General features: G+C 46.4%; 1 protein-coding gene across 2 annotated transcripts; it reads right to left on the bottom strand.

The window, feature by feature from the left end:
- Positions 1-1161: 1161 nt before the first annotated feature.
- On the bottom strand, positions 1162-14377 carry LOC141950809 (cytochrome P450 3A29-like). Of its 2 annotated transcripts, XM_074886134.1 has the most exons (13): positions 14184-14377; positions 13077-13170; positions 11903-11955; positions 10671-10770; positions 10130-10243; positions 9444-9532; positions 8700-8848; positions 8070-8197; positions 7649-7733; positions 6510-6670; positions 6070-6296; positions 4455-4617; positions 1162-2320 (listed from the first exon to the last, which is right to left on the bottom strand). In XM_074886134.1, the coding sequence occupies exons 1-13, from the start codon at positions 14252-14254 to the stop codon at positions 2231-2233; spliced, it is 1524 nt and encodes a 507-aa protein (XP_074742235.1). In that variant the 5' UTR covers positions 14255-14377; the 3' UTR covers positions 1162-2230. The 2 variants fall into 2 exon arrangements, with proteins under 2 accessions (XP_074742235.1, XP_074742234.1); XM_074886133.1 differs by lacking the exons at positions 1162-2320; positions 10671-10770; positions 11903-11955; positions 13077-13170; positions 14184-14377 and adding an exon at positions 2327-3203 and having other exon boundaries at positions 10130-10575.
- Between the last annotated feature and the right edge of the window lie 485 nt (positions 14378-14862).

The following is a 14862-nucleotide window of genomic DNA, read 5'->3' on the forward strand; positions in this document are numbered from 1 at the left end:
TGTTTGCTCTCCAGGGGTCTGACTGCTTCTATATTTTGCCGTTCTCCCCTGAGATGTGCCATCACAGTCAAACACAGTGTCATGGCTTTAAAAAAGGGGACAGTAACAGCTGAAAAAGAAGATATATTGTCACTTTTGTACATTGGTGGCAGAAGGGAGCTGCACTGCTGCAGGTTATGAAGGCAGAAGGGGAAGCTGTGGCTGCCCAAGCTGCTGGGAATTTTCTAACCCTCTCACCCAGCTCATCAATGACTCTCTAGAGAAGCAGCCTTACTCTTCCCCTACACTTCCAGTCAAGGGTGTCTTTCACTGGGGAATTTAATCTGCTGCAGAAAGGTTATTATGTCTCTTTTGGGGTTTTCTACACAATTCCTCAAAAATATAGAAAGAAAGTATAAAAATAATATATAATAATATATGCATAATATGTCTATCTCTGTATAAAAGACTATAAAAGAAATATAAAACCTGCTACGTAATGAATAAAGTTCCTAAGCCCGATTTTGCAATAGCAACCACTTCATACCATCAATGACTTCTCAGCCGTTTATTTTGGACTGTTGTATCTTAAACTCCGCATCTCCAGAAGCAGCTCTTACTCCTGATGATACATATTCATTCAGGATATAATGAGTTTTCATCTCCCATGAATCCAAGCAGCATTATATATGGTAGTGACTGGGCTGGATGTATAAGCATGTGCAAGTATTTCACTTAGTGGCAAAATCTGACAGCTTGGAAGCAGAAGACATCCTCCTGTGGAAGGGCACAAGCAAAGCAGGTGCATGAGATGTTTAGGAGAGAGCGTGGAGAGCACTTTGAACCCTGCATGAGGTCAGCCAGTCTGCAGCATGGAGCAGATGCTGGAATCAAACCCCTCTGCTTTCACAGAAAGACAAGTGTTTGGCTGACACTAGCAAGACCACAGCTTAGTAATATGTGGTGCTACAAGGTGAGAGTGGAAGAATGAATTGTAAAAGAGAACTTCAAACTCCACACCGTGGCACCGATTTTTGAGGTTCCTTTGAGGATCCCACAAAGAAGTGAGGAAGCCTGGCTGGAAGAGGTAGAGGGACCACATCGTTGTCTGGTCAATGGCTTATGAAACCTATGGATGGATTTACTTATGTGTAGAGGAAAGAGCAGAAGCAGAGTCTGGCATCAGTTGATTACAGAAGAGGTAAGTGAGCTTTTTATTGCAGTTAGCCTTCCAGTAGCAGTTTCTGAAGGAATAATATGAAATGTGAGCATACAGGTTTTCCAGAATCTACAAAAATGACAAAGTCTAGCCAGACTTTCCAGCTCTCAATAGCCAAAGGCAACACTTTTCTTCCAGACTAGGGTTCTCCAGGACATCTGAAGGATCTCAGTGCTGCACCCTGCATCATTATTAATTCAGTTAAGTTGGTTTTACAGTGGCCTAATATAAATCAGATACTAAAAGGTGTTATGACAGCAGTATAGATGGTGCCTGTGTTGACAATCCCTTCTATGGGAGATGGCTGTATGCCTGCGGTAACATAAGCAAACAATCAGGAAACACATGTGGGGCACTTCTCACCCACTCTGCAGATCTCCAGTCATTAGGGGTAACTGCTTGTCTCTGGGCTCCTCCAGTTAACTCATCTGCAATCTGGATCACGCAGAAGCCATCTAAAATCGTGAGATAATCTAAATAAATCAGCATCAGAAAATTTGCCGCAGGCATTCATTCCTGCAAGGATGTGACCATTTTAACACTTGTCAGGGTCATAGCACACAGCTGAGGAAATAGCCCTGGACAACTCTGCATTCTCAGGAGAATAAAACCAGAAGACATACAGAGTCACCCAGCAGGCAGAAGGAACAGGAGCAATGGTAGCATTACTTAACTATGTGCAATTTTCTCTCCCTATCTTGATTTAAATTACACTGCCAGAAGAGACTGACAGTGTCTGGATTCAAATTGCTTAGAAAAGTGCCTCTTCAGAGGGAGAGAAAAAAAATGCCCAAATAACTTGAGTGCAAATGATCTTGCAAAATGCCTATTGTGACTGGGGACAGTGGGATCTGGGGCTAGTTTTCATTAGGATAATGCTCATGTAATTATGCTGGGCCAAACCCCTAATGCCATGTTGTGAACTGGGGGTTTGGACCACTGATATTTCTACAGCGCACACGTCAATCTGGGTCTCTCAAGAGTTAGAGGAGGCATCATCAAACAAGAGTCTATGATCTGTTCCTGTTTCCTTCACTTCTCCAGGTAGGCTCTGGGGATCATCTTCAGGACGATGGGCTTCTTTGGTTGCATGAAGCCTTTTGTGTCCAGAACCAGCGGGATCTTGAGCAGAAGGAAAAAAACCAAAATAGCTATGTAAGCTGGGAAAAAGGACAGTCATGACACCTACAGGACACTTACAGCCCACATGTGTGTCAGTCACCCCTTGTTTTCAATGCATTTTCTAACTTACAAATGTACTTACAGCAGGACTATCACTATTGCTAATGCTAAACAGCTATGACCTGGGATTTAACAGCCCTCAGCTCTTGAATGAACTGGTTAGTGAATTCTGGTGGCATAGTAGGAAAGCTGCACTGATCAACAGGCTGCACATGGAGGGAAAACCAGCCAAAATCCATCCAGGGACCCACAGTTAAGGAGGGGCATGCAGTGCCATTTTGTTTATTACTGAAGTGTGTCAGCACTAAGGGGAGCTAGATCGTAATGGGAGCTGAGGAGCTGTAAGGTCTCCAGGAAGAACAAAACTAAGATTGCTGCTCAGACTGAGTGCCAAAGAAAAAGCATCCTCACACAGAAGAGTGATGGGGTCCCTTGAGGTAGGCTGGAAATCTCAAAAAGAAGAACATTTAAAACTGGTGTTGGAGGGAGTCATCTTGCAGGGAAGGGAAGAGTGTTTTACCAAGTCTCCTTCATCAATTTGATGCTGCTTGTATCCCAGCTCTCCTCTCCATCAGGACAAGGGTCATACAACCCCAGCCTGACAAGCTACATTAAAATCCCCATATCCCAGTAAGCTTTGTTTCAGGAAATTTAAGCAATGTGGCTCGGAGCCCAATGGGCCATCAGTGGAGGAGTGTGAGGAGGCTGCAGCTTCCATATGCATATTCCAAAGGGATGTTCTGGCATGATTTTTTCCCTCCTGCTCTGGTCTGATGTATTTGACATCTTCTGTAGAAAAAAGGGCCGAAAGAGCCCCATAAACCTATGGGCACCAATAATACAATACATATTTAACTTGTCTCCTTTTAATTAAAGGCAGTTATAAAAAGAATCAATTTTATGGATTGCAGAGGACTAGAAAAATGTCATTAGACTTGGGGGAGGGTGGATAGGTCACTGCATTGTTAATGGACTATTACAGTCTTTCACCTCCAGGTTACTAGTTGAGTTGCAATCTGAATCTGCAGAGATTCCAGCTGAGCACCCGTGCCAAGTAATAACTTAATAAGGATTTTTCTGTTTCTTACAACAAATGTCCTTTGAATACACTTGCTGCCCTCTCTGCTCTGATTTCCCAAGCTCGCCTTGTGAACAAAATGTATTAATGGCAATATCTTTTGCGGCAGTCAATGCAGAAACCCAGATCAGGGTTGGAAGCTAACACCAAACATAGTGCTACCTGCCTCTGAGTCATAGGGAGCTGCCATGTTTTCAGGAGGGCTTGCTTGACATATAATTTCCAACAGCCATCTCATTTACTTGATGTCAAATAGCCCCATCTTGCAGGGCCTAACCCAACAGAACTACATACAGTGTTCACAGGCAAAACCAGAACCTTGTGGGATCCTGCAGAGCCTCCAAGGCGGACAGGGTTGCCAATTCAGATTGCACTTGCTTGAAAATTGTTGCTCTTTAGAGACTGTCTGGTGGCCCATAAGAGATGAATTTTGGTGTCTTGGGATCTCTCACAGAGAATTAGCCATGTTTGTGTTGCAAAGTGCAGCTTTGCAGTGGGCTGGGGGGATATTTCCCTTTTTGCTCTCTGGAGCATGGTCTTCCTAAACTGGGTCAAGACAGACCGGCAGTGCACCACAGAGGAGCAAGCACTCCACCACTTAGGTGCACCCAAAGAGAGGCAGAGGGCTTCAGGGATTTCAGCTTGTCATGTGCCATCAACATTGAGTTTGCTTCTGTAGGGGCTTAAAAATATGTATCAGTAACTTGTGGTAAACCATTTAAATTAACTAAGAAGATTTAAATACAGTTATTCCCACATGCCTCTCTAATCCACAGTGAAATCTTCCTCTGTGAGAAGTAGTAAAACCCAAGTTTGCAGACAAGGTTCAGCAGTCCTGAAGCTAGCGGTCTCTGAACTCCTCAGGGAAGAGAGGGATTTAATGTGCATGAGAGACCATTCCCTGTCTGTCCTGAGATGTAGGCAAAAGAGGGCACGCAGGACCTTCTCAGTAGGACTAAAGGGCAGATAATGAAACACATCATCCCATATCCTCACCGGAGTGTCTTTGCAGGTTCTGAATGAGAAGTTTTGCAACAGGACGACCACAGCCACTTTCATGATGAGGAGAGCAAACCTCATTCCTATGCAGTTCCGGGGGCCAGCCCCAAACGGCAGGAAGGTGTAGGGGTCAATAGACTCCTTGCTTTCTTTACTGAACCTGATTCCAACAACAAAAAAAAAATGTTAGAAAGAGTTACTGTTCCAGGATGTGTCAGCTTTCAGATCTGAAGTGATGAGGGGTCTGGGAAGACAAAAGCCTTTTGTGTTTCTGTGTGTATTAGAAGAACCCAGCTAAGTCCCTTATTTCTGTCTCAATAGATACCTTATGCCTCTGCTTTTATCTTGCTGCTTGGAGTTGGTTGTGCATCTCCAGGTGCATCAGGTGAACAGGGAATACCTGAAATATGCTAATGGATTTCATAACTACTCCTTTCTCAGAACTCTCTCTCAGCTCAAAAACTGAACCCAGATTTCAAACCCTAAAACACACAGGTCTACAGCTTCACGTCTTCCCTTTAGATCAAAGGACCGAGTGAACACAAAGATGTTCTCCCCCTGTGTGACTAAAGGGAGGGTTGCTTTTGAGACACGCCAGCCATTCCTCTCCTCATCATGAAAAACACGGGAGAACAATCAACTTCACAGGGAAATTTGCCACTGAGCGTTTTCAGTAATGCTTCTTAGTGATCAGTTAGTTTTCATGTCAGGAAGCTTTTCATTCCCAGTGCACGAGGTCCAGATACATGCTAAGTCAGCAGTGAAGTATCTCACTACTGAGACACCAGCACATCCCTCTGATGAACTTCCAGCAAGGCAAGTGATCCCTAAAGAGCTCCTGTCCAGCTACCCATGCCTGGTTAGTTAACTGGAGCAACTGGTGTAACCTGCCCACTGCCAGAGTACTCCTATTTGGGTGGTTCCTTCTGCATTCAACACAAGGTGACCGTAGGGGTCCACAGGCGATTTCAGCAGCACTCGTCTCCCTCCCTATCTTCTGCCTGATACTTCTGACATGTTTTGTCCTAGAGGTGACTGAATCCCCACACCAGGGTTAGCCTCCAGGGGTATTTCAACTCCTGGTGCAAGGGCACAGATCTTGTCCTGCTCTCTCTGGACCAGAACTCAACATCTTCATGGCCACCTGAAGACTAGCAGGGCCAGGGTCTCCCAGGTCTGCCTTGGGCTATTGCCTCATTTTGCAGGGTCTGAGAGACTCCTAAGCAAGGATTGTTTCATAACTTGAGTTGAAAAATTAAGTTTTATTTCCTATCCGTCTTTGCCCTTCCACTGCTGATTTGCACGGCATTGTGCCAGTCACCCAATGGCTCTTGTTTTAATATCTGGCAATATCTGGCCATAAACCCCTCAATGTTACAGCTGCTAGGAGCTGCTCTCACTGTCTCTCCCTTCAATGCAGTTAATTAAATTCCATGCACAGTTTATGGATGTAGATCATAAAACTCTCCTCATGGTAATGCTGGGACTAGATGTCAGACAATGATAAATGCCTAATTTAAATGTTATAATCATACATTCCGCACTTTCGCTGCCATTTCCATTCCCAGGGCTGAGGTTGAGTGTGCAGCTATTCCCCCCGCCTGGCCCTCACCTCTCAGGCCTGAACTCCTCTGGCTCTGGCCAGTAGCCTGGGTCACGATGCAGCACGTAGACCGGGATCATGACCACCATGTCCTTTGGAATAGTCACACCGTTAAGCTCCACCGTCTTCTTGCAGACCCTCTCAATCCGGCCCCCGGGAGGGAGGAGCCGGAGAGATTCATTCACCACCATATCGAGGTATTCCATCTGCGTGATGGCGTTGTACGTGGGAGTAGCCTGGGGAGAGGCATCAGGATGGCTATGAACACGGGACTTCAACCCCCACCCCAACACCCTGCAACGCTTCTCCTTCCAGCATCAGAGACCAGAGGAGGGGAAATCTCAGTGCCAGCACCTCCTCCACTCTGTTTTGTTTCCAACCTGGCTTTTGGCTCAGGGTCTACAAGGCACAGGTGGGAACGACCCCAGCATCTCCCCACCCTCCTTTACCTTGTTGGGCAGGTTTGCATCGATCTCATCCTGGAGTCGCTGCTGCACGTCAGGGTGGGTGGCCAGGTTATATGATATGTAGCTGAGGGTGGAGCTGGTGGTCTCATAACCAGCAAACACAAAGATAAGAGCCTGGGCCAGAATCTCCTCATCACTTAATGCTGAAAAGAGGCATAAAAGTACATGCAAGAAGCTGAAAACTACGGTGATTAACCCTTGGAAATTCAGGATCCCACTCATCAAGCTAGGTAACACTATTCATAACTATTTAACAGTTGGTAAAAGAAATGTGCAGCTAACCCTTTGGTACCACAAATGGGTGGATCTGGCACTGTTGTACAGCCAGTCAAGATCAGCAGTGTTATGTTGCCTTCTTTAAGAGCAGAATCAAGGTATGTGCAACCTGAACCTGATTCAGAAAGTCTCTGCTATCTTCTGGGACCATGCTCCTGGGCCAGAAAAAATAGGGGCACATGCCAGGAAAAGTTAGAGATGAAGAGATGTCAAGTAGCTCCTCTAAGCCATGAGATGAGCCTTGTACTGCTGAAGGGTTAGTAAGCCTGAGCATAATGTGGCAGTGGTAATAAGGGCAATACAGGATTTAACACTGGTACTGCAGGAGTGTCCGAGTGCTGCCAGGATGCAGCCTGCAGTGCAGGGTGCCGACAAATACCCTGTCCTGGCACCTCAAAAGTTTATGGGCATCCTGCCTTGACTGGGGTTGATGGACTGGAACTAAGCCTTGGCTGAGCCATTATTTTCTAAACCTAACAGTTTACCTAGGATGAGGAACAGAGATGAGCTCACAGATGAGGAAGGCACAAGCAGCATATGTGCTTTGTGTGCTTTATGAAATACAGCCAACATCGCTGGCCTTCAGAGAAGAGAAAATAAGAAATGGGAGTAAGGAGATATTCATTCTGTTTGCTCTGTTGCACAAACAGACCCCAGGATTTATCCCAGGAAGTGGGATATAATAAAATATGGCTGATATGTGGTAAGCATCATTATGACCCCACTACTGAGACCTTGAATCTCCTGTAGGATTAATGACTAAAATACTCTCCTACTTCCTTCTTTTAACCACACAATGAACTACCACGCTTTCTGCTGAGAGGAGGACAGATCTCAAGACATACACTTGTACGAGTCGGTCTCAGCAGACTTGGAACTGTCATGTGAGCTCTGTGAGTCAACCATGAGTTGCAGGAAATCAACCCGGTCCTGGGGAGAAACAGAGGCAGTCAGAGAGGATGTGGGTGGGGAGGAGGCAAACCTTGTCCAGCACAAGCTCCTTGCTGAGACACCTGCTCCATTCACAGCCCCACCAGCAGGCTCACAACTTCAGCCTACGTTGAGACTGGAGATCCTCTATGAACACAGATGCTTTCTCCACGTGGAAGCCCAGGCAGGGTATGCTTCTGGCCCTTCCCAGGTTTGATGTGCTAGGAGCTATTATGGACAGTAGGCAATACATCACAGCTTCTGAAGATGACACCAGGTCCCTCCTGCACTCAGGATGGCACAGTGAAGAGAAAAGGCCACCTGGGCTGGACTCACCTTGCTGCTGCCCTTTTCTCGTTCCTTCTTCATTTTTGTGAAGACACTCATGAAGAAGTCCATGACCTTTGAGGGCAACAGAGTCACATTCATCTTTTCCAGCACTGGGATAACAAAGGGGAACAACACTAAAAGGAGATAAAAGAACAACATATTTTAGCTCCAAGGGGCTCAAGAAACTGAGAAGTGGCACAAAGCATAGAAAGAAGAGGGATAAATCTGGACTTTGACTCCAAAAATTGCTTTTTGTTGCCTTCAGCTCTCTTTTACCTAACCGTGACTGCAATGCAATAGCACTTGAGAATCTCCTCCATATATCACTATAGGGCCACAATGCCACACTAAGTGCAACATTTTGTGACAGAGAAGCTCTCCACTATGTCTCTGCAAACAGGTTTCTGCTTGCAGAAGGATGCTGCAAAGACCCACATGGGCTATTAGCAATCTTGACTGCAGTTCCCCTGGGGAAATATTTCTGCAGATCTGCTAGCGTGAATCTAATCCTGCGAAGAGCTGAGCATCTCCCATACAGCAAAGAGGACTCAAAGCTGCTAAGGGAGCTACCAGGCAATGCAGGTGATCACCACGTTTGACATTGATTCAGGGCTGTATAAGATGAAGCTGTCATACCTAAGAATATGAACATGGGGTTTAGGAAACTGAATTTGAGAAATTTCTTAATGTTGGTGACAAAGGGGTCACTGGGGTTGTTCATGGAGTCAATATTCACACTGAAAGAAGTGCTGGCCACCACATCCATGCTGTAGGCTCCAAAAATGCTGGGTAGAGAAGAAGAGAGAGTGAATGGAATGAACCCAACCAGAGCAGTGAATAAGAGCCCATCTAGGAACAATCCTTGAGAGAGGGGATCTCTTTTAATCAAGGATTCAGTGTAGAGTCCTAACATAGTAGGTCCTATCCTGATTTGCCAGTAACCATCATTATATTTTCCCAAGTTTCCCCAGCTGCATTCATCCCCCAATTTTTCTCAGCATCGAAAACCTAGCTGTAGTTGGAAAACACTAAACTGCAGTCGGGGGTAACAAAGACCATATTCTGATTTCCATTTGTAAAAGAGAGTGTAAAATTGACATCCAAAAATACCACATCTTGCGGGGATTCCGGAATGGGTCCTACACCTTCCTCAAAATTCATCCCCAGTAAAATGAAACAGGGAACAGAGCATAGTTACTCCATTTGAGCAGAACACAGCAAGCCCACCACTGAGGAACATTCCATGCCCATGACCACTATGGAGTTTGCCTCCATAGTTGACAAGGGATCTATGCTGCAGCATGGAAAAGGCTGTCCAAAATGGTCCCTTCCCCACACTGAATACAAGCTCTTTCCTGTCAGCCCCACACAGTTACTCACTCTTTCATGGTCACGAACTCATCATTGGCCACTTTCTTCTCAATGTTTTTCACTAACTTTTCACCATAGTGATTAATGATAGGGAACATCTGAAATGTAAACCAAAGCAAAATGCACTGTTGACTCTTTCACCTCCACCAAACAATGCTGGGCCATTCTGCACTGCTGTCTGTGACTTGCCAAGTCTTGGGCTTGTGGAGGAAGGGCAGGCAAGGGGAAGGTATCATTTCCAAGCCTCAGACATTGCTTTCTCTTATCTTAATAACCAGTTCACAGAGCTCGTATGACCATGACTGAGCAAGGTTCTCCTCCCAAATTCCACACAGAGCTTCTATTCCAGCTAAGCATCCACTCCAGCTGGGAGTGAAGATGGCTTCTGAGCGCCTGGAAAATGGGCACCCGTGGTCTGAGTGATGTGCTTAGCAAGAAGAAAATACAGGTCATAGGGCCAACAGCCTCAGCTTGCGATACCTCATGTGCCATTTCATCCCCCATACCCTTCTCCTGACTCCCTCCCCCTGATGGTAGACAGCCACTGTGTTGCTGAACAGAACCCAACTCAGGTGTTAATGGATGTGGTCTTGACAAACAGGGCAACTTCCCCTTTTGAGGGGAAGGTCTGTACTCAGAAATGGCTCTGTCCTCCTCCATCAATTGATACAAAGTACCAGTGGCCTCTGCTCTACCTCCTTCAGTTTCCCACTGGTGAAGGTTGGAGACAGCACAGTACGAATCCTTTTCCACTTCTCATCTTCAGCTATGTTGAGGGCTGACTCCAGGATCCCATTCAGACGAAAGTTCTGCACAGGGAGAATGTTACAGCAAAAGGGACACGGTTATACAGGGAGATGGGTGAATGTTTCCAGCCCCCTTCCACACCACAGAAATGCAAAAAAACCCCAAACCATCATGGAGTGTTGATTTGGCCCCTGAAGTCATATCAACTCTACCTCAACCAGCAAACAGAAATGGAAACAAAAGTGTAAGAGTCATAAATAATATCAGCCCTAGGGTACATCCAAGCTGATGTCCCAGTGTCCCAGCCAGAGCGGCCTCTACACCTCCCTAGCAGAGTTTTGCTGTTGGCTCCATCAATAAACTGGGGCACAACAGACAGCAACTACTTGCAGAAGGGCTCAGAGAAGGAGAACAAAAACCAAGAAGAAGCTTTCTTTCTTGCTGCGCCCACTCTGTACTGGAGAGCAAAGCGTGGGACTAGATACCTACCCGACGATTGGTAAAAATGGTATAGCACTCTTTCACCAGGATGTTTTTGATGAGGATGGGGTCCAAAACAGCCAGCACAGGCTGTCTGCCATCAAAAATTCTAAGCCAAGAGAAACCCACAGTCAGTGCATCGCTCACGGTCAGCTGAAGCAAAAGCAGCCTGCTTTGTCTGTGGCCAGAGCCATGCACATTGACTGCTGGAGCCCAAAGGGTTTGGGCCAGCTGAGTCCCCTCTGACAAAACAGCCAAAGGGATGAGGCTGAAACTGTTTTATTATGTAGTAAAACAGGACAAAGGGAAAGCAAGTGCCAAACACAGACAGCATGAGCATTTCTAGCAATCATCTGTGGTATGAAAGAGTTGCCAAAGCAGTGTGGGTTTAGATAAAAGGCAGCTTTTGCCATGACATTGATCCCCTGCACTTGGGCTGTCTGAGCTCTGTTTCTGCAACTGGTAGCTGGAGTCAATAAATCCACACCGAATAGCCTACCTGTGGGGTAAAGAGATTTCCCTGCCTGGCCTATGAAGCAATGAGAGAGGAAAAACTCATCTGTCTCCTCCATTTTCCAATCAACACAGACAGAAAAACTTAAAAGCCATGATGTGGGCTAAAGGGCAGGGAGCCTTGGGCCACAGCCGAGGGAAGCCGCTGTCTTCAAGAGGCTTGAGAACATTTAATCTTTCAAAAAATTGCGCTAGGTTTCATGAAGCCTCCTAGGATTTTTTTGTGCAACAACTTTGCTTTGGCTTGAGAGGTTCTCAATAGAAGCATGATAAGAGGCCCCTGCACAAAACCAGTGCTGTGCAGGGAGCAGGGAGGTAGGTTGAAAGGTAGCTCATGCCCCAGCTCTGGGAGAAGCAGGGAGCAAGATGAAAAACACTGCGGCAGCCTGCAGCTTGCTTTCTGCTCAAGACAGACAGAAGAGCAGCTTCAAAGGCATAAGGCTCAGTTTGACATCAAGCAGTGGAGGATCTTTTCAAAGCTTATGCAAACACATGACCTCCCAAACTGGCCACCATCATCCCAGCCCTGCACCGTACTGAAATCCCAGCAGGAGAGAAGCCCTGGAGAGATGGCTGGCGAATTTCTCAGTGGTGAACCTGGATTTTCCCAAGCTGTCACTGCTGGAATTACAGTGCTGAGACATGTCAGTAACATACCTTTTTCCATTCTATTTTGGGGCTGTGGAGCACCCCAAACAGGCAGTTTTGTTCTGCAGAAAGAAACTCACCCCCAGATTTTGCCATACTTTTCAAAGCACACCTGATCAAAATTCAGGACTCCCTGCAAAAGGAGAAAGCAGAAATGAACAGTTTGCCAGCAAAGAGTGATCAAAGCAGGTCACAGCTGGCAGTGTGCATCCCACAGACCCATTGTAAGTGGCAGAGGTTGGGGGGTGCATGGTAGCTCTTAAGAGTCACGTAGATGCTTAGGGGACATTTATGCTGGAGGGAAAAAAAGAGAGCAGAGAGGAAAAAAAATAAAAGCACTTTCAACTTCCACTAGTCAACCTGAGCTAAAAATCTAATGAAGACAAGGTACGCCAGGGTACACAGTTCTAGCCTGAGCAGAGTTAGCAGGCAGAACTAGATCCCAGGGTGTCCTTTATCTCCAGCTCAGCAAGTTAGAGCTGCTACTGCCTTGTCCTCGTGAGATCTTCCACTGCAGTTACTGAACTGGAGTGATGATGACTTTTTTATTTTGCTTTGTTTCCATTAAGGTTTTAACCGATGTTACATATAAGTATAAAACTTATGGAACACACAACACCATGCAGCAACTAAACCATTAGTAAGAGACCATGTGCATGCTCTAAACCCAGCAAACACAAGCTAAAACACCTCTTTCATTGAAGCTGGTACATTTTGTTCTGCATTTGCAGTCAGTTACCTGGGACCAGTCACTACCTAGTTATTTGGTAAGGTTTGCTAAGCTGATAATAAATATTTGACTTTTATTTAGCAATCTATTTGTCTGGCTAAGTTTCAGGCTGGCCCAACAGCGAGTGGCTGGATGGGGCATTGGTGGGCCTTATTTAGCCTCTTCATGGGGATGACATGAAGCACAAAGAAACATGCAGTTTTCAGAAATTAGCAGTCTTATGCATCTTTCCAATACTTTTTTCTTTGTTTCCAACAGAACTTCACCTCCTGGGGAACAGGTAGAAATCCAGGGAGAAACTAATAACTTAAATCACAAAGTAGTTGAAAACCACAACACACCTCATTCAGGTCAACTTGAATTTTTGTGTTCTCTGTGTGGCCAAAGAGTTTCCTACCTGAAAGCATCATTTCCATCTGACTGAATCAAGGGCAGAGGAAAGAGATGCCCAAAGGTTGGGAAAAAACCACCAGCTACAAGTAAGAATCTAAGGCAGCTACAGAGCAGCAGCTGCCAGTACTCACATGCCGGTACTCCAGGAAAGTTCCCAAAAATGGCAGAGGCCGTGGCCCGGGAATGCCCAGCTTCTTGAAGGCCTGGAAGGGCCATATCCCATAGCTGCCAAGCAAAGAGCATGTGAGATGCATTTATGCAATGAAAAGAGAAGATTCTTCATCCTGAGCATAGTGAATAGCTTGAACAACTGGTTCCTGTCACCCAGAGAAAGCTGAAATTATGGACCAGTAAGCAGACCTGCTGAGGATACTCAGGATACTCTCTTCCTGCGATAAATGCAGGATCACTTGGGGTACAAGATAATTCAGGGTACATTTTGATACAAGACAAGGGCTGAAAGGAGCTGCAGTCCAGCCTAGGCAAACACAGTGTACTGAGCACCTCAGGTCTTTATTCAGGGGCCTCATTTAGTTCCCTAAATCAGACAACTGTGATGCAGGTGACTGAAGAGAGGTCTCAGAGGGATTAAGTTCTCAAGCTGACACCTGCTCTTGTATTTGTCTTTGCAAAGACCTACCGTGATGCTCAGGTAGTAGAGTCACAGCAGCACAGCAGCCGAGCAGGGACATAAATTACAACAGCAAAATTAAGTTTTTGCCTGTATAGCTCACTACAGCTCCCCTGAGTGACATAAGCAAAAGGGCAATTTTGCCAACATAACTATTTAAATAGGGGCTTCTGCTGGCACAGACACACAGGCAGACATAGACATCACCCACTGCCCTGCTCCCAGCTCGCAGAGCCCAAGGACACGCTATCCCCTTTGCAGCCAACCAGAGCTTGCTGCGGTTAAAACCACGGAACTTACTTCTCCTTTTGGATCTGCTAAGAAAAGCAAAAATCAAGAACTTCCTCTTTATTTCCCTCCCACCCAGCCCAGCTTCCTCCTTCCATTCCAGCTGGCACGCAAGGGCACAGGGGAGCCCTGAAGCCCCCCTTTTATCAGCCCTCAGCTCTGCCTTGAAGGTAGCACAGGAAGACCGAGGATGAGTTTTTAACACTAATTCACGTACTCGGGCACTTCCCATGGAGGGTGATGGCCCCAGCCCCTCCCCAGCTGCAGAGACAGGATTCTCCTCCTCCCCGGTCACCCTGCGGGGCCAGCCTCTACTTACAGGACCAGGAGGCTGAGGAAAATGATGAGGAGCAGCCAAGTGACAAAAGAAAAGTTTGGCAGGAGATCCATTGTGTCTCCCAGCCTGCCCTGAGAGCACCGGTCCCCTGCGAAGCCAAAGCCTTGGATTATGATTTTTTTTTCCCTGGCCTTTAGACAAAGACACCCACGCTCACATGTCAGTGAAGGAGGAGTTGTCTTGTTTCTTTGGTTGCTCAAACTTTAACCCTTGGGCAAGTTTCTCCCTGGACTGGGATGTCAATAAGATGCCCAGCCCCACACATCTTGAGATTGGAAACTGCTGAAACGACAGGTTTTACAGGAGGAAAAGTTAGCAAAGGGCATCAACTTCCTTAACCCCTTCCACCTACCTCTTGCCCAAAACCTGTGAGGTTCACGTGGGGCTGAGGGGGAGCCCCTGGTTGTTCCTACAGCAGCAACAATGCTGAACCAGACTTACCCTTTTCCAGTCTTGCTTTTGGTGGCTTCATCGCTTTTATTGAGAGGTATAATCAGGAGGGCCAAGGAACTGCTACTGTCCCCCTACTCAGCTCCTGGGGGGTTTCTGGCTGTGCAGATATACCTTCCCTTGTGTCTCCCCCTTCCATCCCCATTTATCTTGTCCTCCTGCACCTCCTATATAGGGTCCAGGAGGAAAGGGGCTCAAGGAGACAGACCTG

Source organism: Strix uralensis, chromosome 16 (assembly GCF_047716275.1).
Source record: "Strix uralensis isolate ZFMK-TIS-50842 chromosome 16, bStrUra1, whole genome shotgun sequence".
Taxonomy (NCBI): Eukaryota; Metazoa; Chordata; class Aves; order Strigiformes; family Strigidae; genus Strix; species Strix uralensis.

Coding starts and splice junctions, on each gene's coding strand:
- LOC141950809 (XM_074886134.1), bottom strand. CDS start 14,254: ATGGATCTCCTGCCAAACTTTTCTTTTGTCACTTGGCTGCTCCTCATC. Junction 10,771..11,902: donor AAGTATGGCAAAATCTGGGG/GTGAGTTTCTTT, acceptor CTCTTGGCTTAG/AATTTTTGATGGCAGACAGC. Junction 10,244..10,670: donor CCATTTTTACCAATCGTCGG/GTAGGTATCTAG, acceptor CTCCCTGTGCAG/AACTTTCGTCTGAATGGGAT.